Source organism: Gopherus flavomarginatus, chromosome 4 (assembly GCF_025201925.1).
Source record: "Gopherus flavomarginatus isolate rGopFla2 chromosome 4, rGopFla2.mat.asm, whole genome shotgun sequence".
Taxonomy (NCBI): Eukaryota; Metazoa; Chordata; order Testudines; family Testudinidae; genus Gopherus; species Gopherus flavomarginatus.
In genome coordinates this window covers 12,908,956-12,934,185 of record NC_066620.1, presented here as the reverse complement: position 1 = coordinate 12,934,185, position 25,230 = coordinate 12,908,956, and the positions used below count along the sequence as shown (strand labels likewise).

Genomic DNA, 25,230 nt, shown 5'->3' with positions numbered 1-25,230 from the left:
ATATATAGCATCAGATTCTGCTCTCAGATGCAGCTTTCATTAAGATCTACAGGAGCTATGCACATATGATAGAGTTTAAGTTGCAGTCTCATGAGTTCCATTAATACTGTGTATTTTCAGATAGTAGTTACAATAAGATTTTGGAAATAGGGACATCATAGTTAAAGTTCTAAGACAATTTCCATTAGAAGCCTGATTTTGGCATCTCCATCTTCATATGAGGAGGTGAATCTAGACACACTCCGGACATCATTGGCTATGCCACTTTCCAGCCAGTGTCACTAGTTTAAGGGGCTGAGCACAATCTCTGATGGCATGAGGGAGGCTGCATCTACCTTGTGTCACTGCAAACTTATACCTCAGACAACTTTCTATTAGGTACCCCTACCCTAATCATGGAAACTAATCTGACGCTGGAACTTTAGAAGCTCCACAACTATGGTAGTCTCAAACATGGTTCTCCCAAACCACATTCAAGCTTATAAACCCAAAGAGAACCACATTTAAGGCTCCATCTAAGTTTTAAATCAAGCCAACATAGCCATAGCTCATGACACCTACATTTCTTCACTGAAGTTAGAGGCAAAACCTGTTCAGCCATTTGAGTTATGAGCTTGCCCAAACACTTTCCTCTTTATAACTGAACATGCCCCACATCAACTGGAAGCATTGGTGGTAGGTTTTATCATACACTTGAAAGCCATATTTGTTATTTATTTAAAAGATATGACTAAGTTTCTTGTGGGAACTGATGAGGTTCTTCAGTGTACTGGTGGAGGGAGGGCAGAGATGGGGGCAAAGTTAACACAGATGTTAAAATGTTCACTGCGTGTTTTTTGAACTCCCAGCGTTTCACTGATGTTTGTTAAATTATAACACTGTTCATTTCTTTAAAAGTTGCATTCTCAACTTTAACTTTAATTTGCCTGGATAAAGATATTCTCTCTCTCTGGAATTATAAAGTGACCTTCATATAATATTTTATAAGAAAAATGGAAAACCAACTTTTCATATTTGAAAGTAATATATACCAAATTAAAGTATCTTGTATTATTAATTTCCATGCTATCTTTCCCATTTATCAATTTTACTCTTAATGCAACACCAATAAAATGTCATTTATTGCTATGCTCATACCAAGAATTATTGACCTTAATATTCAAGTTATGAAAGTAATTCTGATATTTTACTTCTAGTTCCTCAAATACATACACATCATCATCTTTATGGAAGTTGCATAAATGCAACAATAACCAGCACATTTCTGGCAGGAATGACTGTGATTTTGATGAACATAGTTGTCATTTCTCAGGTCAGCCCATATTGGCCTTCCATCTACATGACATAATGAGCAGATGCACCAATGAAACTGCGGAGTTTCTAATGCAAATCTAGGCACTGTCCCTTCTTCCAAGTTCCTCATTTTTGTTCTGCTTCACATAAAACAAGGAGCAGAAGTTTCTTCATCAGCTCTCACTTTTTACAGTTGTCCATTTTTAGTTCTCAACTTCGGTGGTTGAAATCCAGTCCTGCATTCAGTTTTGTAGCTGTTATGAGAATTTTCCATCAGCCCTTTTAAGTGTCTTTTCAATTTTCTAATCCAATGGTCTGCTTTTCACGTTTCCTCCATTGCCCCTGCTACAAAAGATCTTGATGGCAGGGGCAGATACCATCATTTTTCCTGAATTCAGCACTGTATAAACAATGCTAGAACATGCTTGGTACATCTTTCGACTTTATTTGGCTAACCAGTCTTTATTTGGCTAGCCAGTTTTTTTGCATAATTTAATGAAACTCTATGTAATGTACCATCCACATTAATAATCTCTAAATTGCTAAATATAATACCACTGTTCTATGTCAACTCTTGTCATCATTTTTATTAACAGTTGCTGATAAATTAGAAAAAAATGAAGAAATGCCAGTAGAAAAAGTGAGACTGATGGAAAAATCAGAAAATCTGAGTTCGAACAATGACTTCTTAGATTGGGATGTACACCAATTCTATAAGTTTTTGGCTGAAAGAGGAGACACGCAGATACAGGTAATGTATAAAGCTAAGATACTTTTTTCTGGAAAAAATGTTGACTTCTGGGGACAGGACAGTATTCATGAACTACAAATGTTTTGTCATATTGTTATCCTGCAGCACTCCAGTCAATGGGAGCAGAATTTGGGCACACAGGGGAAGTGGGTACAGGAGACTTCTTGGTATGGCTGAATCCCTACATGGCACATAACCATTCATTTCCATTGGACTCCATGCAGACACAAAGGTCTGCTCATATGGATCTGATTGCAGGATTAGGGCTTTAGAAGTCAGCTCTTTAGGCATGAACCATGTGCATTTGTGCAGTACCTAGTACAGTGGGGTCCCAATCTCGATTAGAGTTTCTGGGTGCTGCGATAAAATGCAATGAAGTAATAATTTTATTAGGTTATGCCAAAACCATTACAATATTTATTCCATTGTATGAAAGCTTTCCAGATATACTTCTTGCTCAGAAGTCAGTAATAAAGTACTGTCAACACTTTTATTTTCTGCCCAGTGGGATTTTACGTTATGTTTCCTGGGACTTCAGAAAGACAGAGAATATTGCTGAAATAAAATTTTTGAATAATTATTTCTAGGTATTTCTTGGACAATTACATCTTGCAGGAAGGAAGGGACTAGAGAAAGATCATTCTGTAGGTATATTTGAATAAGAGCTGAGGATAAAATCTTGCAACACTAGTTTTCACTACAGCCAGTTTATTTGCATATATGAATATTCTGCAGTAAACGAAAGTCATTTTTCTTCATTGATTCTATACAATTAAGAACCCCATTATACACTAAAAAAGACTTTATTCTACTGAGTTTCAGCTAGCATGGTTATGAAGGTGGGTGAGCTCAGAGAGAATATCTGGGGCCCATAATTATCTCAGTACCCCAAAGCAGCCAAAAAAGTTTCAGTGCAAGATAACTTTTAAACATTTACAGCAAACATATATGAGAGAGGATGGAATTAGAGGCAAATTTCTTCCCTCTCTAGTCCTGTGGGGAGCAGAGCAAGTAAGGCAGTTAGCCTCTTCCCTTTCTATTCTTGCTGTTGGAGTAGAACAGTAGTCCCCAACCTTTTTCGTCTGGTGAGCGCCAGTCGACGAGCCATGGAGGACCGTGGCAGCGGACGAGCATCTGCCAAAATGCCGCCAACAAGCAGCAATGTCAATAGGTGGCGCCACCGACAAACAGCATCATCCGGAAGCGTCGCCGTCAAAATGCCACCAAAAATCGGCAGCATTTCAGTGGTGACGCCTCTGGATGATGCTGCTTGTCAGCAGCATTTTGGTGGATGCTCATCCACCAGCCAGTGCATGGGCACACTTAGGTGCCCACGAGCACCACATTGGGGACCCCTGGAGTAGAAGATCTGACAACTTTTGACTTACTGGGTCAGTGCAGCTTTCAGGGTCCTCAAAAATCCAACTATCTAAGCAGTTCTTTGCGTCTAAGACTGGCCCTGTAAGAAGACATATACTGTAATTCATGTACATATAAAAAGCATGTGATACTGATGACAATTTGTGCTTATCTGAGTGTTTTCAGACACAAAACTGACTTTGACAATTGTAGGAGGGGATGTATTTTAAAGGCAAAATTATATTTCTGAAAGCTAGTTCACATTATGGGGAACACTGACGTTTTTTTCTTATAGTAACATACATGGTAACAAGAATTTGTAAAAATTAGTTCATATGGCCTCAACATTGTCAATCTGTTCCTGTCTAAGGTCAGAGTCTTTTTAGGATCTAGATTCTCTGTTCTTACCTTTGATTCAGCCACCACCCACCTATCATCCCAGACTAAGGCCCTGATTCTGCAAAGGCTAACATGCATGAATACTCCCATTGAGTGGGACCATAAAATCATACTTGTGTGTAAGCATTTGTAGGTTCAGAGCCTAAACGTGTAAAGCTATTTTCAGTTTTGCCGTGGGACACTTTCTGGTCAGTCTAAATCAAGAAGAGGTGTAAAGCTGTGCAAAATATTTGTCTTGGTTGAAATTTACAAAAAAAAAAAAATTCAAGTGAAAAAAATGTAACTTTGTTATTGCTTTTTATTTAGAAAGCTTTCTACTATTTCCTAAAGGCAGCAAAAGCAGGGAATACACATGGTATGGCTTTCCTGGGAAAGGTACGTATTACTTTTCATGAGATTAATTTGGTAAATTGCAACAATCAAGGACTAGATAATGGCTAAAACTAAAGTAGCCACACAGGGGTGTAAGAGTAGTCACCAATCACTTTTGAAAATCTTGGCCTCAGAAGTTATTACAAATAACCTAAAGGCTTTTTTAAGAAAACAAGTTACAAACAAGTAATTTTCATGATTCTATTAGTGTATACTCAGTATAAATCAGTAAAAATTTAGAACATTAAACCAGTCAGAAAAACTCATGAGTGGGAGAGAACTGGCAACTTTCTGTTCTCAGTTATGTCTGTACAATGTAATTGGCTTTATTGGGGACATACAAGTGGAAGTAGGAGCAGACTTTGTCCTACTGTTTATATTTTTTATGAGAAACTGGATAGTCAGGGATTCATAACACATATCTAAGGAGCAAATATCTCCTTTTCTTTATATTGATCAGATGTTTTTAGAAGGAAGTGTTGCAGTGACACAGAGTAATGCTTCTGCCTTTAAGTACTTCACAATGGCAGCTGAAAAGGTAATATAAGAAAAAGTATCTTTGTATACAATATTTTAAGAGTGTATTTGATTTACATCTCAATTAGTGTGTAAATTACAGGAGGAAAGCATGCAGTCCATTTCTTCCATTTAATGGGAATGTTGTTCAGTGTAGATTTTTAAGAAGTAGGTAACTATAGCTCACTTCTGAAGCCTATGAAATATAATCCTATGTTATGCAGTTGGTGATGTTGAGGGTAATGGAAAAGCTAGCCAAAAAGTTGGAGAAGTAGAAACGGGAGATAGAACTGTCATTGTTTGCGTGCAAACTAAAGGCCCAATTCTTGAAGGTCCTAATCATTCTCAACTCTCGCTAAAGTTCAAGGCATCACAAGAACTCACTAAGTGGTCTCATGATGTGTAGAATGGATGACAAGTAGCAGGTGCCCATGAAAACACTATGATCTATCTGATAGAAACAAGTGGATCCTGCAGTCTGGGAGCAATTTTTATGCCATGTCCTGTTCTGAAAGAGATGCTGGATATTGGCAGAGGACAAGTACTTCTATAACTGAGATAGTACCACCTTCTTAAATGATCTTGCTAAGAAAAGGAAAGTTGGAAATTATTTGGGTAGTTAGCAGAGTTGTTGCCTTTGTCAGGTTTGGCCAGGTTACTGAATTCTTTAGTGACTAATCATTTGCCTTCTTTAGCATGGAATTGCAAAATCCCCTTCAGACAATACCACAGCACCAGAGTAGTGTGTGATCTCCTTATGGTGTGTTGCAGGGCTGCCTCTTCACAAGTGCCCCCACATGGCATGGAGTGCCTCTGTGACATCTTTCCTCTGGTTTCCTCTTCTCTCAGGACTCCTTAATAAAACTCTAGACAGTCTAAAGTAGGGTTGCCAACCCTCCCAGATTGGCCGGGAGTCTACCGGAATGGGCATCAATCTACCAGTGACCATTGAAAGCTCAGGGAGAGTTTAATAGGTTGCTAAAAGTCCGATCAGCGGCGCAGTGGGGCTAAGGCAGTCTCCCTACCTGCCCTAGCTCCGTGTGGCTCCCGGAAGTGACCAGCATGTCCAGCTCCTAGGCGCAGAGGCAGACAGGAGGGGCAGAGGCAGGGGCAGCCAGGGGGGATTTTGTCAAAACATCATCAGAATCAAATCATCTCCTTTTCCAGTGGGAGATAAAATCCCTGCACAAACAATGCGTTCCCTGTATGTGCCCCTGAGATCCAGTCAGGGCCTAGTAGTAGTAGTAGTGTGTGTATGTGTATGTGTATACACACACACACACATATACACATACATATGGGGGGAGGCAGGGGAACACCCTGCTCTAGTTCTACCATCCACTGAAGCCACTTTTATTAATGGCAATGAAATGACATGTGGAGAACAAAAATTAAAGCTACTTTTTAAACATATGATATGGTGTCTCTCTACAATCAGTCATGAGAGTCATCAGAATAAGAATACTAATTTAGCATTGATTCATAATCATTATCAGAATTCATAGTTCTAAGTTCATTATATCATAGTAAAAGAAAAGCAAGAATAACTAATTGGTTAGTAACGTATCTGATAGATGTTTTCTTTATTGCAAGTGCTTTTCAACGTCTTAATGAAAAATTACATTCAAACTTAATACATTATTTTAGGGTAATGCAGTTGGACTTTGGGGTCTAGGCCTTCTTTATTATCAAGGAAAAGGTGTTCCCGTGGTAAGAATTATTTTAGTCACTTCAAATATGTAAACCAGTAAAAATCTGAGAAAATAAAATGTTTAATCAAGATCAACTATGGACTAAAACACCCTTTAATAGGGGATTATAGCTCAAATAACTATAATATAGCTCATTCAAGTGGTGCAACTATTAGGTTTATAGCACTGGAAATATGAGTAATTTTTCTTGTACACACCATTGTGTGTCTTTAATGGAGCTCCTCCTGATTTATACTACTGTAACTTTGAGCAGAATGAGGCCCAGAGTCCAATTAAATAAATAAAAAAGTTGGTAGGTGTTATTCCATTCAACACTATGGAGTATAACTGGTGTTATAATCCTGATCTCAAATACTATACAAGCTGCACACTGGAGAAAAATGTTAATTTGATTTTGTTTTTCATTTCTTTGGGATACAGCATAAATTTCTGTCATTAAATTGTGCCACTCAAAAGTGAGACAAAACTTGTCTTTTTCATGAGCACACAATTCTTACCATGCTGGCAGGTACCTAGAACTTTCAGTAATGGAGAGTAATTACCTTTCAGAACTATACTGAAGCTTTTAAATACTTTCATATAGCAGCTGAGAAAGGTTTGGCAGATGCACAGTTCCAGCTAGGAGTCATGTATCACTGTAAGTACTATGCATTTTTTAATTAAAAAATTGCATTAATCAGTAGTCTGTAATTTTACAAAAACCAAAGTCTCCAATCTCAACTTAATTTACAGCTGGCTCTGGAGTAAGGAGAGACTATAAACTTGCCTTCAAATATTTTTACTTGGCCTCTCAAAATGGACAACCCATTGCTGTTTATTATTTGGCTCAGATGTATGCTGCAGGGACTGGAGTGTTTCGATCATGTCAAAATGCAGTAGAGGTAAATAGTATATTTTTAAATATTTGTGATTAGTTATAGAAGTAATAGCCAGGATTTGTATTACTATTTTAACTTCTATTTTTATGAAAGTTGGCGATATGCTATAATTTAGTGTCAGAAATCTGCATTTTCAGAAGTAGGAGAAAAGTGATCATATCTGGGCCAAATTCTGTTTTCAGCTACACCAGTCTAAATCCATAATAACTCCACTGATGTCAATAGAGTTGCTCCTGATAAGATCAGTGTAAATTAGAGTAGAGTGTGACCCATAGTATGCAGGTATGATGGCCTTTACACCTCAAAGTCAGAGTGTGTATACACAGCATTTTGGAATAAGCCTTCCAGCCCGAGTTGACAGACTTGGGCTAGTGAGGCTCACACTAATGCTCTAAAAAAAGACAGTGTTTGAAGTTGTGGCTTGGGCTGGAGCTTGAGTTCCAAAGCCTAGGGAGGGAGGCTGGGAGGCTTGCTCCAAAATGCTATGTAGACATACCCATAGAGTTTAAGGCCAGAAGGGACCACAAAATCATCCAGTCTGACCTCCTGTACCTCACAGGCCACTGACACCACCCAGCACAATAAATCCAACAATAAACTGAAATTAAACCAAAGTATTACAGCCCTCAGCCATGGACTCAATCTATTTTGTAACTCTTCACCAAATTAATTTAACAATGTAAGTACAGTACTTATCAATTTGGCATTCACTCTTTTTTTTTTTTTTAAGTAGGTTGAAGCTGCCTAAAATGTCACAGGTTGATTTAACTTAGAACCATTCATCTCAAGAAATCCTAAGTACTTGTATATCTGACTATTGATAAAATATTTTAGCGAAGATTTGCTGTGGCTGTTTTTGTTCTTTGCCCACAACTATTCATGCCTATTTTAGAATTTTATTGGCAGTTCTAGTTCTATCAAGTTTTCCATGTACTATAAATACATCCAGTTTAACTGGCCCCTTTTCAGCACAGGCAGTTAGCTGGCAACTTTTGCACTATAGCTAGATTTTTTACATTGCTGGCTTTCTTATGAAATGCATATGCATTACGTGACTTTTTACAGTTACATAAGAATTATTTCTCTAAGACATACCCTTCCATAGGAATCTTTACATCTTGCAAAACTTTATCCAGTGCAGAGGAGGGTGGAGTTCCCCTCTCCCCCAATACTGTGGCACACTATCTTGCGATACACAGCTTAATTGTGATGTACTTTAAGATCACTGGGGGGAAATGCCAAAATATTATTATATAGTGGCAGTACTACTGTGTCATAATCAGTCTTAGAGTTGAATTTCACTAGCAGATGCTAGTCACAACTGACCAATGGGGGGCTGTCTTGTGGCATAAGCTGTAGACAAAGATGAAAATAGGGTATTCTGGGTTGAGTTCCTCTCAGTTTCTCCTGTTGAACCTGTACCACTTTGCATTAAATAGCTGAATAGCCATTGGGCCAAAAAAGTGACACTTATAGGAGATGAGAGAAATCCAGGTTCAAATTCCTGCTCCCATAATTATTTATACAAAGTGGAACAGCTTCAATAGGAGAGATTGCTAGAGTCTCAGCCTGCAGCCTGGTGTTTAGGGTATTCAGCTGGGCTGGAGAGACCTGGCTTCAACTTCTTGCTCCAGAGTAGAGATTTAAACCTTGATCTCTCACATCTCAGGGGAGTGCCCTAGTTATTGGATGCATGGGGCAGGTGAGAGCACCACCAATGGGTTTTATGCAAATGGTGCTTAAGTCCCCTAGAGAATCAGCCCAACACATTTTATTTTGTCCAATAGTATTTGGAAAATGTATGTCAAATTCGCAAATAGTTTTGTCTACACAAAATTGCATTTTGGGGGGAATAAACTATTCTTCTGACAAATTTCTCTCATCTCTAGCTGAAATCTTATTTGTAGGTTAATATTCAATAGAGCATCTTAAAATAAATAACTGTTGTATAACTGAAAACATTTTTGTTTTTTAATCAGTGTATTTTTCTTTATATGCAACTAAGGAAACAACTTTAGAGTCAGATTAGATAAGGATTCATCTGACTTTTAATGATTAAGTACTCTGTATCAGTTAAGGATGCAATTGGCATAACTTTTTTGTAAACAATACACACAAATGTAACTTTAACCCTTGTGTCCCCCAGCAGGAGCTACAAGCTCCTAAGATTTATGCCTGTGGTGAAGTGTAAAACCTCATGGGTTTGTTCTATCATTGTTCCTCTGTTCAGCTTTACCGAAGTGTTTGTGAACTAGGAAGTTGGTCTGAAAAATTCCTGACTGCATACTTCGCTTACCAGGATGGTAATATCGATTCATCTCTTATTCAGTATGCATTATTAGCAGAAATGGGGTATGAAGTAGCTCAAAGTAATTCAGCTTACATTTTGGAATCTGGTAAGAGAAGTTGAATTATTTTCTCTATACATTATTTATGTATGTCCAAGTGCTGTTGTAAACTATGCAAATTCAAATTTTCATTTACAGAACAGGTTAAAATTCTCAGCAATGATCAGATGTATCCATTAGCACTTCTTCTGTGGAACAGAGCTGCAGCTCAAGGTATGGAACACCACATAGTTAAAAATAACTTGCAGTTAGCTGTCCACCCTTATAAGTATGATTTTCTTCAACTCTGTTCCTCAGATTGTACAGCCAGAAGAGAAATGAACACTCAGTGGCCCAAGAACATGGCATTACAAACGTCAGATAATCAAGCTAACATCATTAAGGGATTGATTCTCACATATTTAACTCACAATTAAAAGGATATCTGTACTGCAGTCTTAGTCATGTTAAAAACAATCTAACATTCAAGAAATTCTCACATTTCTAGGTTAAAAACACTCAACTATTCATTTGTCCTCCACTGATTCAGTCCTCATTCATGGGTAGTTTATCACAAAACTTCAACTACAGATTTTAAAACTGAATAGGAAAAATGGTTTCTTTAGCTAAATGAACACAAAGAAAAACTTACACCTACTCACTAAGAAAAATTATAGGAAATTTAGAAGCATAAAGATGTGTAAAATATGCTTACTTGTTAAATGTGCACTATTTGTATGCTTTACTGCAATACAGCTTCAAGAATAATTTGGGGTCTAGAAAATCTCCTTTATAGTTTGTAAGTATCTACTTGGGGAGAAGATTTCTGATGCCACGTCTACAGTACAGCCTATGCTGTCATAACTCCACCAGCATAGCCCCCTACTGTAGACACCACATATACTGACAGAAGGAGTTTTTCTGTCAGTGTAGGAACACCACCTCCTTGAATGACGTTAGCTATACCAACAGAATCATCCTTTTGCATCTACACTGAGTGTTTTATTGGCATAGCTATGTCATGGGGTATGGTTTTTTTCACACACCGACCAAAATAATAATTCTGGGGTAGACCAAGCTGGAGAATAGAGGGCTCTTTAATTTAGCAGACAAAGGCATAACAAGATCCAGTGGCTGCAAACTGAGACCACGTGATTTCAGGTTAGTGATAAGAGGCACATTTTTAGCAGTGAAGGTAATTAACCACTGGAACAACTTATCTAAGCTTGTGGTGGATTCTGTCATTTGAAATCTTTAAATCAAAACTGGATGTCTTCTTATGAAATTCTGTAGCTCAGTCAGAATTTATGGGCTTGATGCAGAAAGTATTGGGTGTAAGTATCTGTTTTAGGCTGGGGTTGAGACCAGATGATCATAATGGTCCCTTTTGGCTTTAAAAATCTATGAAACTGTATCACCAGTCTTCTGCCTACCACAACTAGAGTCCCCAACATCGCATCCACATAAAGTCTTTGGGTTTCCAGAACTCATACCCTTCTTGAAGTTTGCCTTCATTTTTAACTCAACAAAAACTTCTGTCTGATTTTTTCCCAAAATTCCTCCCTAGATAGGAAGTTCACTATTTTCCTGTTTTCTGGAGAGAGGCTCGGTTCCTCCTTATACTTGTAGCTTTCAGTTGATTGGACTCACCTGCTTTGGTCAATCAGCAGAAATACCTCTGCATCTCAGTTTAAGATCCTAGAACCAAATGCCCTGTCACACAGGACAATAGGAGAAACTAATTACTCTGCCAACAACCCTCAAATGAAAAGATGCTTGCCACTAGTCACAGACATTCAGTGCAATAGAGTGTTAGGGGGAAAAAACCTCTCAAGTGACAACATGTGGCAGTGGCACATGGGAAGACAGCAGTTTTTTAGTAGCCAAGACCCAAGCCATAAAAAAGCTTTGTGATGAATGTCATCATTTTGATTATGTCCTGAAACCAACAAGAACCTAATGAAGCCTTCAAGAAATTTGTATAATATTTATTCTATTTAGCTGCCACCACCAAGAATTAAGTACCTGTAGCTTCTGTCCCTTCTGCTTCCAAGTAGCTTTCAGGAGAAGCCCTCTGTACACTACATTTTAGTAATCCAATCTAGAGATCACAAAAGGTATGGGTAACTGTGATGAGGTCCACATCAAAAACAGTCCTAGGCCTTACCAGACACTAATAAAAAGAGGTGCCATGTGTGAATCCATGAGAGAACCTGCCATTTCAAGCACTTTCACTTCATTAATCTGCCACTTTGCCTGACTTCATTCAAGTTTCTACTAGTCCGCTCTCCCTCTTATTGTTTCTGGTGCCACCACTCTCAACCCTGGCCTTTACCTCATGCACAGTGTCTCATCCTCCTTCCGTACTGGATCTACTCCTTGTAACCTTATTTCCATCCCATGCCTTCTTTCTTCCTCCTTCTACTGCTTTGAATCTAGATCCTGCACCCCCCTCCCTTCTTGCCTACAAATACACTATTTGCAAGCACATGCTGCTACATGTCCAAATGCCTCCTGGATCTACAGCACCAATTTTTTTATCTCCTTCACTTGAATGAAATTGGTCTTACCGAGATCACCAATGATCTCCCCTCGTCAAGTTCAAGGGCCTCTTTAGTCTCCTTTTCCTGGATTTTTCACCTCTTCAGTCATTCCTTCCTTCTCCTCTTCCCTCTCTCCCTTTAAGCCTTGGAACTCCTAACTTATCTTCCTTCCTCCCCAACTGCACCTCATTGTTTCTGTTAGTAACTCAAGCTTCCTTTTCCTGCTCTGTTGACATCCTTTGAGGAATGTACTTCTGTCTCCTTCATACCTTACTCCCAAGTAATATCATCTGTTCTCATGGTTTCAAATATCATCCGTACCCCAGTGATTCCCAGATCTCTCCCCATTCCTGACAATACCTCCCCCAGTGTGTCTCACATCTTTGCTGCATATCTGTAATCTCATCCTGAGTGCTTTATCTCTAAACAATGAACAATTACATTCCCCTGTTTTGCACTAAAACATTTCCTCTTTCTCTTCTCCATTCCTGTCAAAATGTCCACTCTTTTCCCTGTCACCAAGATGCTCAAACAGGGATCATATTTATTGTTTTTTCCCCTCCGCTCCCAGGCTGGTGCTATATTGTCTGTTTTCCCTTCATATACAAATCTACCCTTTCCTCTCCATCCCCTACCTTCGACATCGCACTACTCCTAACTTGTCATCTTGCCTCCTTAGTTTATCCAAAATATGGCTGTCACAGTCCTTTCTTGCCACTATGTTACTTCCTTTTTTTTTTTTTTCCTAATCCCTCTCTTGTCTTTCAAATCAAATTCAAGCTTTCACCTTGAAGGCTGTATACCAATTCTGCCCCCCACATATTTCAATGTTCATTTCCTCCTACTTTCCTTTCTGCTCTCTGAATTCCAAGAGGCCCTCGTGTCGGTCCCTGTCTTATTCTTCTCTTGCATTACCTTCACACCTTCTTCCATGCCATTTCTTACATGTGGGACTTCCTTCCTACTTCTGTACTCTCAACACCTGGGTTTTTTCCAAAATCCTTCCCATATAGAATACTCTATAAATTGTAATCATTTTATGTTGACTGACACCATAGTGCTTCAAATTTACATTTTATTCATTTTTAATTATATTTAAGAGAAAAATACAAATTTTATTAGAAGAGGAAATTTAGCAAGAAGCACAGTTTAATCTCGATTTTTCTTGTGACTTTTCTTTTTAATGTTTCCACCAGGCAATGCATTTGCTAGAGTAAAAACTGGAGATTACCACTTTTACGGTTATGGAACCAAGAGGGATTATGTCACAGCAGCAATTCATTACAGCCTTGCAGTTGATCACCACATCGCTCAAGCCATGTTTAATCTGGCATATATGTATGAACATGGTTTAGGTATTCCAAAGGTAATGTGGACTGCATATGGTGCAATCTGTGTGTAAAATTAACCTTAGTAGATATAGTTGAAATTAAAAGCTATTATAGCTATAATATCCTAATGTAGCATTCTGGGTGAGGCAGAATCTCCCATATGAGGGAAAATTAGGTAAACAACGATTATTAAAATTGTAAAGGAGGGTCAGGCAGACTATGACTGAGAGATACATGTGAAATGATAGATGGTATGGTGAAGGCCAGATGAGTGCCCTTTCACCTTGCCACATAAAAACAAGGATGAGAAGTGAAAATAAAGTTAGCACAGTAAACATGGAAATTCAATTTTAAACAGTGCATGATCAAGCTGTAAGATCTATGACCACATGATATCAATGAGACTAGTTCAGTAAAATTCAAAAATATAATTGGTTACTTATGAATAAGAAAAATATCTAAAGTTGCATCAGAAAGGCTGGAAAAATACAAAAGACATAATTCTTCATGATTCAACTGACATTCAGTTGATGCCCTAGAATCATAAAGGAATCCCACCCTAATCTCTTGCTTGCAGGGCATGAGGGAAGGGAGAGGTGCTTGTTTGCCTTAATGGCTCCCTACCACTGGCCCATTATTCTCTCCTGCTCAGTACAATGTAGAAACAAATGATACAACTTACTAAGTCTGAAGTTGTGTGTACTTTTTTCCATTTTTGTTGTTTGCTTGTTTTTCCATTGCTTCCTTCCACTTCCTTTTGTCCTTGCCTTTTTCTCATTTCTCTCCTTCCTGTTTGTGGCTTCAACTTTTTATTTCTATCATTTTACCTAGTCTCTCTTCATTCTCTCCTTGGCCAGGCTCATTATCTGTATGCCTCTCCTCTCGATCTCGCCACAGCTCTATCTGGTTTCTCCAGTCTCCCTCCTCCAGCACTCTCAGATCTTCTGCATCCTTTCCCAACTCTCTTCCTCCTCTAATTTCTTTGCACCTCCCCAACATAGTTTTGTCCCTCATAAATGTTCCAGTTCTTGACCTGACATGTCTCCAAATGCCATGGGCGTGGTTCTCTGATTGGTTTCTCAGCTGATTGCTCCTTCTTCTGATGATTCTCATTCTTCTGCCTCTTAGGGGGAAGTAATGGGGAAGTAAGCAAGGCTCCAATGATCTGGGGGTGGGTTAGTGGAACCAGAAGAGAGGTGGTTATGCTATACTCCACTGTAACTCTGAGTGATGCCAGGGGAAAAGAGAGAAGCTAGTATGGCTGCCTGCTTGTGTGTAAGCTCCAGCAGCTGCACAAAGGGATAGAAGAACATATGGAAAAGGCAGGCAGGGGGTTCTTTCAGAGAGCCACCATCCATCCTTTCCCCCACTCTTGTGCATCCGCCTACACTGAGGCAGTGCCTCTATAATGGAAGCAGACCACTTCTTGTCTTAAAAATTATAGTAAAAATGACACCCTTTTAATCATCAGATCTGTTGCCTGTGTTGCTAAAGTAAAATGAGCAGGATTCTATTCACTCTTATACAGGAATTATTTACCAAGTTCCAAGCTGTTACTGTGGTTTAGACCCACTGAAGACAATGAGGTTTCACTATTTGGACTACAGAACTTTTATTACTGGTAATAGTGACAAGAAGCAAAGATGGTCGCTTAAGTCATATCCCAGGCGAGTTTGAAGGACTGTCGATTAGAAGAAGCATCTCTTTACTTGTAAACTGGGCACATAACTAAGACAAACATGCAACCACACTATTCCATCATCAGTTACTCCTCAGCGAAGAGTCACACTCAGAAGCTTTTCCTACTGTTCCTGCTTTTCTTTTCCTTCCAAGTTACTTCCCAACTTTGCTCCTTCTCCATCTATGAGCAGCAGTGAGTTGTTTCAATATGGTATGGCTATGAGCAAAGCTCAATCAAATTTACATTAAATGTCTCTATACACCGTCTGCCCTTAGTTTGCAGAAGCCATGCAATCAACAGGCGTACGTTGCCTTGACAAACTGGACCTCCACGCCCTGAGGATGTCTGGGATCCACTAGAATATAGCCTGATATCTCTGTGGATTCTCAGACTCCACTGTATGGTCCAAACCTTCTGTCCCCTTGTTGAGGATACAAACCCCACTCCCAAGAGCAGCATGTATAGTTACCACTAAAAGTTTTGGGAGTTGTTTTTAGCAGTTTTTCCCTACTGGGGATTCCCCTATGGGAAGGAAGTATGAAGCTTTAGGAGGAAGAATGTAATCAAAATGAGTCCCAGAAGGCAGATGATGTGTCCTTGACTCAGCTACATATTTTTGTGACTTTGGACAAGGCTTCAGAGCCAGATTTTTCGAGGTGTATGCATGAATGATGTAATTAATTTATACATAAAATTGCCACAATGGCATGAACAATTACAAAAATTGCATATACAAAAGATGAGCTACATATCTAATGAATATGACTGCATGTGCAAATTTAAAGGTAAGTCTATTAGCTATCCTGTTATATGCAAATACTTCTGATGATTTGGCCCTTATTCTATTTGGTTAACTTTATTAATATTTAATATTAATATTAATAAATAGTTATAATTTATTGTTAAAATATCTTGTGAAGCAGAGTCATTGTTCGCACTTATAGTAATGCCTTTCAGCTAAGGAATTCAGAGTACTTTCTAAAGTATTATTAGGAGAGGGCAAATAGTGAAAAGCATCATGAATATTTGGTTATATTTTTCAATAAAACTGCTGCAGCCATGTTTATGCCCCTTTGCATGAACTTACTGCAAATACTTGAAAAATTGAGTTTGACCAGCATGAATGCTTGTGGAAAGTGAATGAATGCCAAAGTCTTGAGATCAGCATATTTGTCCCAAAATCAGCCAATTTGAGGAGATTCAAGTTGTCTTGCAGATATTCTATCAGCAGAAAATAATAAACTAATGTGGTAAAATTAAGAGCAAAGCTGGTCATTCTTATACAGACAGAACAAGCTGAATTATTGTAGCCCATAAGGGGACAGTGTCATCTTTAAGCCTTTACACTTTTTACTTTTATGGACTGCTTTTCAATAACAGTTTGAATTTTAAGAAATAAAATTTATAAGAACAGACCATTACTAAATTAAACTTTGAACAAGGCTTAAAAGTTGATACAAGAAATCGTAGGACTGGGAAGGGACCTCGAGAGATCATCTAGTCCAGTCCCCTGCACTCATGGCAGGACTAAGTATGATCTTCTAGACCATCCCTGACAGGTGTTTGTCTAACCTGCTCTTAAAAATCTCCAATGATAGAGATTTTACAACCTCCCTAGGCAATTTATTCCAGTGCTTAACCACCCTGACAGTTAGGAAGTTTTTCCTAATGTCTAACTTAAATCTCCCTTGCTGCAATTTAAGCCCATTGCTTCTTGTCCTATCCTCAGAAGTTAAGAAGAACAATTTTTCTCCCTCCTCCTCATAACAGCCTTTTATGTACTTGAAGACTCTTATCATGTCCCCTCTCAGTCATCTCTTTTCCAGACTAAACAAATCCAAGTTTTTCAATCATCCCTCATAGGTCATGTTTTCTAGACCTTTAATCACTTTTGTTGCCCTTCTCTGGACTGTCTCCAATTTGTCCACATCTTTCCTGAAATGTGGTGCCCAGAACTGTACACAATAATCCAGTTGAGGCCTATTCAGCGCAGAGTAGAGCGGAAGAATTACTTCTTGTGTCTTGCTTACAGCACTCCTGCTACTACATCCCACAATGATGTTCACTTTCTTTGTAACAGTGTTACACTGTTGACTCATATTTAGCTTGTGGTCCACTATGACCCCCTGCCCCGATTCCTTTCCTCAGTACTCTTTCCTAGGCAGTCATCTCCCATTTTGTATGTGTGCAACGGATTGTTCCTAAATGGAGTAGTTGGCATTTGTCCTTATTGAATTTCATTCTATTTACTTCAGACCATTTCTCCAGTTTGTCCAGATCATTTTGAATTTTAATCCTATCCTCAAAAGCACTTGCAACCCCTCCCAGCTTGGTATGGTCTGCAAACTTTATAAGTGTACTCTCTGACATTATCTAAAACATTCATGAAGATATTGAACAGAACTGGACCCAGAACTGATCCTTGCAGGACACCACTCGTTATGCCCTTCCAGCATAATACTGAGCCACTGATAATTACTCTCTGGAAATGGTTTTCCAACCAGTTTTTCACCCACCTTATAGTAGCTCCATCTGCATTTCCCTAGTTTGTTTATGAGAAGGTCATATAAGACAGTATCAAAAGCTTTACTAAAGTCAACATATACTATGTTTACCGCTTCCCCCGGTCCACAAGGCTTGTTACCCTTTCAAAGAAAGCTATCAGGTTGGTTTGACATGATTTATTCTTGACAAATCCATGCTGATTGTTACTTATCACCTTATTATCTTCTAGATGTTTGCAAATTGATTTCTTAATTATTTGCTCCATTATCTTTCCAGGTACAGAAGTTAAGCTGACTAGTCTGTAACTCCCCAGGTTGTCCTTATTTCCCTTTTTATAGATTGGAAAAGGGCAAATATAGTGTCAGTCTTCTGGAATCTCTCTCGTCTTCCATGACTTTTCAAAAATAATTGCTAATGGCTCAGATATCTCCTCAGTCAGCTCCTTGACTATTCTACGATGCATTTCATCAGGCCCTGGTGACTTGAAGACATCTAGCTTGGCTAAGTAATTTTTAACTTGTTCATTCTCCTATTTTAGCCTCTGATCCTATCTCATTTTTACTAGCATTCACTATGCTAGACGTCCAATCACCACCACCCTTCTTGGAGAAAAACCGGAACAAAGAAGTCATTAAGCACCTCTGCCATTTCCACATTTAATGTTATTATTTTTCCCCCTCATTGAGTAATGGACCTACCCTGTCCTTGGTCTTCCTCTTGCTTCTAATGTACTTGTAGAATGTTTTCTTGTTACCCTTTATGTCTCTAGCTAATTTGATCACATTTTGTTCTTTGGCCTTTCTAATTTTGTCCCTACCTACTTGTGTTATTTGTTTATATTCATCCTTTGTAATTTGACTTACTTTCCATTTTTTGTAGGACTCTTCTTTGATTTTTAGATCATTGAAGATCTCCTGGTTAAGCCAGGGTGGTCTCTTCCCATACTTCCTATCTTTCCTACTCAGTGGAATAGTTTGCTTTTGTGCCCTTAATGTCTTTTTCAAAAACTGCCAACTGTTTTCAATTGTTTTTCCCCTTATACTTGCTTCTTATGCGATCTTACCTATCAACTCCCTGAGTTTGCTAAGGTCTGCCTTCTTGAAATCCATTGTCTTTATTTTGCTGTTCTCCCTCCTACCGTTCCTTAGAATCATGAACTATATTATTTCATGATCACTTTCACCCAAATCTGCTGTTCATCTTTCCTTCTTGGTTTAGTTCCCGCTCTCATCTATCTGTTTTTTTCAGTTTCGTTGAAAGAATGTATTAAGAAATTAAGTGGCATCACTTCTGCTTCTTCCCCCCCAATCCACTCTGCACCCCAACTAACCATGGTACATCTATCTTTATTCCACCTTTATTTTATGGAGCTCTCCTTTTCATCCTGAGCCTCATTCTTCTTTGAATAGTGTCCCTATGGGTACTCTGCTTCAGGTGCATGTGTGCCCCATGTGCCTCTGACTGGAGATTTTCATTAGCAGTGCCCATTTGGCCCACCTATGCTCTCCAGAAATCTTCTTGCCTTGTACTAGGGTAAGATAAAGGTGAATCAGGCCTCTTCTGCATCTCCCTCATCTCAGATATATTTCAGGGTTGTTTTGTTAGACAGGTTCATTTCTCTTCCCCCCCCACCGCCTCCCCAATTTATATCACTCTTAATGAAAGGAAATGGGGAAAATGAAGATAGAGTTTTAAAATGTAAAATAAATAGGATGGAAAGATAACCAGATTAAGCTTAAGAAGATGATCAGCACTGACCTTCCTAATATAGCTCCTTTATGATTCTGCTGCATTTATTGCACACACCCAACAGGAGTTCTCAAATTTACACAAGAAATATTGCATGATATGGAAAAGGAGCCTCTTGTGGTCACCTCCCTTCCCAACCTCAATTCCACACCTTGCTTGTGAAAACTAAAGTTCTTGGTTTCATGATAAAATAATGTAAAAGACAGACCCAAAGATGGACCAAATTATTTTCATAAACTGTCGGGCTTCTTGGTTCTCTCTGCCCATGCTGTATCTGTACTGTCTACGCTCTATCTGGCAGGAGGACTTAGTTTGATACAAGTTCTTTTCTTATTACCTGTAACCTCCACTACTTGAATCATTGCAGATCACCTTTAGCTTAGAACACAACCAGAAAAAAAAAAAAAGAAATACTTTGTCATATGTATATATGGTTAACTGGATTTTCACCAAAGAAAATGCTGACAAAGACACAGAGCAGCTCTTGAGGGTGGAAAGAGTCGTTTGTTCTTTGGGTTTCTTCATTGGTCTGGACATTCTAAAGAGTCTTTGACTAGGCTTCAACAAACATGAAGAAATAATTGTTTGACAACTTGCAGATGCCATTGTGATATAACAGCTTCATGGATCACACTTTGAGAACCATTATATTAGAGATAAAACCCATTTCCTTTTCCAGCATATCCTAAGTGGAATCCAAACACAAATTTTGAAACCTTACAGTGGTATTTAAGTTAGACAAGATGAATTCAACTATCTTTAACTGAAATACTGCACGTTCAGCTAAGAATGAATAATATTTTTGACCTGATGGGAAAAAAGGAGTGCTGGAAATGGTAGAATAAATCCTGTACTACCAATATTTACAGCCTGATGTCTAAGATCAGAGTAAGTTTGAGATAAGCATCCAAACTGAATCTCTACTCATTACTAATAATTATTAATTAGAAATTTACAAAATTTATTAAAAATAAATTAACAGGAGAAACTAACCAAGAAGACATGATGAGCAGCACGAGCAGCCACACTTGACAAGCCTAGCTTGACCAATGCCTTTCAAAAGATTCTAGTATTTTATTAACTAGATAAATATTTCACCAAAATGTGCTCTGCTAAGAAAGTAGCTGATGGAGCAAAGTTACTAACTGGTTCCATCATGGCATGAATATGTTAGCTAAAATTGAGTATAAGACTAAAAAATTGTCCATTAAATTTATGGACTAATTTTTGTATACATCAAGTTACTACATTTTGTCAGTAAACTAGATAATTGGGTTGTTGTATTTCTAGCTTTAGATATAAAGAATAACTGCTTAATTAGATAATTAAAAATGTCTGACTGCCAATTTTAAGTATCCATGATCAAATGCTGACTTCAACTTGACTTCCTATTGAATTCAGAAGACCATTTACATACACAAGACAAATGAACTGAGAGGTTGTGGGGGTTGAAAATGAGTTTGTAGAAAGCAGGCCCACAAATTAAATGTTAACAAAATCCATTTTTATCTCGTGCCAACAATTATACAGTAATCTAATATTTATGCTTTTCAGGTATTGTTATAGCTTAGTATATCCTTTATGATATAGTAAGTACAAAAATACTTGAAAAGCAGAAACCTAAAAGACAAAGGGTAGAAATGCTTTAAAGATTAGCTAAAGTATCACAACATTCATCTAAGCAAATTCCACATGTTCTAAGTAAAAGAGACACCCTTCCTCCCCCTTTTTAAAGGATATACATTTGGCTAATAGGTGGTATGACCTCGCAGCACAAACAAGCCCAGATGCTTCTATTCCAGTGTTCTTGGCACATATGAAGCTAGAAGTTAAGATTCTATTCAGTGAGATTCAGCTTTTCAAGGTAAGTATGATTTGGACATACTGACAAGCCTTCACCAGGGCCAATTCTAATATTTTTTACATTTTATTCTATACTTTTAGATTTGCTTATTGCACCTCTTCGAGATCCCAGGTATATTACATAATAAGTCCTGTTTTGGTAAGAATAGGCCAACCATCCAAGACTTGTCATACAAATTATTTCCCTATCCTCACACTGCAATTTCCATTTGTACAAATGGAGAACACCCTTCAAAAGTGAAACCTATAATTTTAGTTGTAAATTAAAGTGTGTGTGTCTTGAAGCCCCTCAAACCTTTAGTTTGACCGCCAGTCTGCCAAGTTTTAGTGGAAATACAGTGCCCTTATGATGCAAGGCATCAGAGTTTGTGTTGTCAGCTCATCGGGACCTGGGAGCACATCATGGTCATCTGAAGGAAGGGGAGTCCTTGCTTATTCTTAAGCAATCTTCTTCCAAAAACCCAGGAGTGGCGTAGTGCTGATGAGATCCAGGGACTAGTTCAGTCATCTTTTGCCAGGACACAGATTTGAGCTATAATAAACCTTTCCACAATGGATTCCTTAACTTTCCCCCATGCCTCAATTAGCTATTAACTAAAAAACCCAGCTGTTTGTCCCTCCACTTCACACAGTGAAAGGAAGTACTTCTGATCATCTATTCTGAAACAACTCCACCAAACCCTATCAGAATCTGAGGTTTGGGAATACAACCTATAATCCCAATTTTCCTAGGAATAGCATTTTGGTTCCTTCATGCAATACTGGTAGTCTGAAGCTGTCCCTATACTGCCGCCCAATCTGTTGGGGAATTCCGCATAGTAAGCAAGCTGGGTGCTGCCTTGGAGCCATGCAGTACTTGTGTACCCCATTACAGATGCCCTATACGCAAAACAAAAAAAAACCAAAACAGGTGAACTCAGAATGTCTGTTTTATAGACTTGTGGGTTCAAAAAATAATTAGATAAGTTTATGGAGGATAGGTCCATTAATGGCTATTAGCCAAGATGATTTGGGATGCAACCCCATGCTCTAGGTGTCCTAAGGCTCTAAGGGTATGTCTACACTGCAATTCGATACCCACACCTGGCCTGCGCCAGTCAGCTTGGGCTAAGGGGCTAGTTCACTGTGGTATAGATGTTCTGGCTGAGATTGCAGCCCAAGCTCTGGGATCCTTCCACCTCACAGGGTTTTAGACCCCAGGCATCTACATTGCAATTAAAACAGCCCTACACCCCGAGTTAGATGGCATGGATCAGCTGCAGCTTTTTTATTGCAGTGCAGATATACCCTAACTTCCAGAAGCTGGGAGCAGATGACAGGGGATGGATCATGCATAAATTGCCCTGTTCTGTTCATTCCCTCTGAAGCATCTCGCATTGGCCACTCACGGAAGACAGAATAGTGGGCTAGATAGACCAATGGTCTGACCCAGTGTGGCCTTTATGTTCTTATTATAGGCTTTATTCTTCTGTGCTTACTATATTATACATATTGCCCTGATTTAAGTTTACCAATCCTAGCAGTGTCTAAAACCTTATTAAAAAGAGCATAATGCTTTCATTTTACACATTTTAAAAATAGCTTCTATTTTGCATATAAAAAAGTATTCTCTGTATTGCTGAGCTCTCCCTTTCTGTCCCAGCAGTTTACTTCAAGTTGGAAAATGTCAAAACTGGACACCATGCTGCAACCACATTGGGATCTGTTTGCATTGGTAGTCATAGTTATTTTGCTTGTACTACTGATAAGAAATAGGTAGAACTGGGAAAATGTTAATGTGAAAATCTTTTGGTAGTTTCCTTTACATTCGAAATAAAAATTCTATTAATCATTTTTCTAACATCTTTCTAATACTTATGTAACAAAGTGAATATACGTGTAGCCCTAGGGAGAGTTGCTAACATTACAGAAAATTAGGTTCTTAATTTAAAATGGATAGTTTGCTGACAGAAATGAAAACCTGTCAGTACAGCAAAAGCTTTCATTTGCATGCTGATGGAAACACACACAGCAAATAACCAGCTATCCCAATTCTCAGGAGTATGTTGTGCAGAAAAAAATCCTTTATTTCATAAGTTCCTTAAATATTGTTTACACTGCTTATTTTAAAGAATTATATTAAAAGATCAACTCAGTGAGCCAGCATACAAAAGGAAAGCAGAAAGAATTAACAAGAAGCTGCCAGTAGGAAGCTAGACAGCCAACAGTTTTTAATGACTACAAATGGGTTCACTTGTTCCAGTTCAGCAGACCAAATATGCCATTAATCCATTGTTCAGTCTCTGAAATAGATTCTCTGCAGTTTGCTACCTGATTATTGCTCAGTTAAGTAGGCATGACATTCACTAGAGTTTCTAGTAGCTAACAGAAAGCCTGGTCCTGCATTCATTGTTAGCGGCAAAATGTTCCCGGACACCAGTGGTGGAAGATCAGGCCTCTAGCATGACACTGAAGAAAATCATTTTTCCAGGGGAGGACTTCTTTATGTATGATCATTTTATCTGTCCTGCACGTACCTCACTTGTTTTGTCAAGCCACCAGTTCCTTCTCTCTTGAGGCTTCAACAAATGAGCACCATATCTATTTCTCCTATTCAATGCTACTAGTAGCTCCTGATGTGTGATCTAACTTCTGTCAGTTCCTTTTTGTAATTTCCTTCCCTCTTAGGAGTCGTAGTTAATATGTGCAGGAAATAATAAAAGGCCAGATTGTTGAGCTCATACTCATCTAATTAGTCACACTGATTTCAGTTAAACCACACCAGTGATTAAGTGCTCCTAAGGGTGTATAAGGGATCCCCAATCTGCCTCCAAAGGACTTGCATCTTGGAAAAATAGAAAATAAAATGTTTGTTAAATGAATGAGACCAGTTTTCAAATAACTGTGCATACATACACAAACATTCCCAATATTAGCAAACACTCTAACATATTGGCTAGAACAATTATATAAAAAATGAACTAAACCGAAAAGTGGAAGGTTTTTTTTAATTAGGCCATGTCTACACTTACAGTTTTGCAGCGCTGGTAGTTACAGCTGTGTTCGTACAGCTGTGTAGGGCCAGCGCTGCAGTGTGGCCACATTTGCAGCACTTGCAGCGCTGTTGGGAGTGGTGCATTGTGGGCAGCTATCCCAGCATTCAAGTGGCTGCAACGTGCTTTTCAAAAGAGGGGGGTGGGGTGGAATGTGACAGGGAGCGTGGAGGAGACAGACAGAATGGATTTTTGGAGTTGACACTGTTCTCAGCTCCCTGCCTTGCAAGTTCTAAGGACTGTGCCTACCTTCAATCATTTTAAAAGTTCTAACTCCCTTCCCCTACTCCTCTCTCATTCACTAAATGCAAATTATGTACTGCTAAATACCCGTCAGACCAGATCAGCAACTGCTCAACACGGACTTCCCCCTCCCCCTCTGCCGTGTGAGAGTGCTGTTTCTCTCTTCAAGCAAACAGCTGTGAACATTCCAAAGTAATTCCCCTGCCTGCCTCCGCTCGCTCAGCAAACAGGAGCTGTGTTTGTTTTTTAAATAAGCAGTTTGGCTGAACTCCGAGCTCTCCCTTTCTTCCGGTTTGTTGTGGACAGGAATTCTGGGATACCTCCTTATACCCCGGAGGTCAATAAAAGCGCTGGTGGGCGTCCACACTTGCTGACAAGCGCTGGATCAACAGCGCTGGAATCCCTACACCCGAGGCTCGACCGGGTGTACAGCCAGCGCTGCAACCAGGGAGTTGCAGCGCTGGCCGTGCTTTGCAAGTGTGGCCACATCCTAAGTTGCAGCGCTGTAACCCCCTCACCAGCGCTGCAACTCTCTAGTGTAGCCATGGCCTTAGACATGAACTTGCACTGAATCAAGCAGTACAGGCAATACAACCAGTAGGATTTTTGATTGTGTGCTCAAATCTCACTTACTGAACTGGCCAGGGGAACAAGAATCTCTTTACAACACAGTGGT

At 38.9% G+C, this 25,230-nt stretch overlaps 1 protein-coding gene across 19 annotated transcripts in view; it reads left to right on the top strand.

The window, feature by feature from the left end:
* The window catches only part of SEL1L2 (SEL1L2 adaptor subunit of ERAD E3 ligase), a 76,139-nt gene that overhangs the window by 47,511 nt on the left and 3,398 nt on the right, over nucleotides 1-25,230 (top strand). For 10 of the 19 annotated variants that reach the window (XM_050952106.1, XM_050952114.1, XM_050952103.1 and 7 more), the window contains 10 exons: nucleotides 1,890-2,044; nucleotides 4,109-4,177; nucleotides 4,635-4,712; nucleotides 6,338-6,400; nucleotides 6,952-7,039; nucleotides 7,135-7,283; nucleotides 9,511-9,676; nucleotides 9,767-9,841; nucleotides 13,347-13,516; nucleotides 21,152-21,280. In XM_050952106.1, the coding sequence (XP_050808063.1) occupies nucleotides 1,890-2,044; nucleotides 4,109-4,177; nucleotides 4,635-4,712; nucleotides 6,338-6,400; nucleotides 6,952-7,039; nucleotides 7,135-7,283; nucleotides 9,511-9,676; nucleotides 9,767-9,841; nucleotides 13,347-13,516; nucleotides 21,152-21,280 (1,142 nt within the window). Of the gene's footprint in view, nucleotides 1-1,889; nucleotides 2,045-4,108; nucleotides 4,178-4,634; nucleotides 4,713-6,337; nucleotides 6,401-6,951; nucleotides 7,040-7,134; nucleotides 7,284-9,510; nucleotides 9,677-9,766; nucleotides 9,842-13,346; nucleotides 13,517-21,151; nucleotides 21,281-22,921; nucleotides 23,111-25,230 lie in introns of those variants that run through there. The other 9 variants (XM_050952099.1, XM_050952098.1, XM_050952102.1 and 6 more) reach the window with 9 other exon arrangements.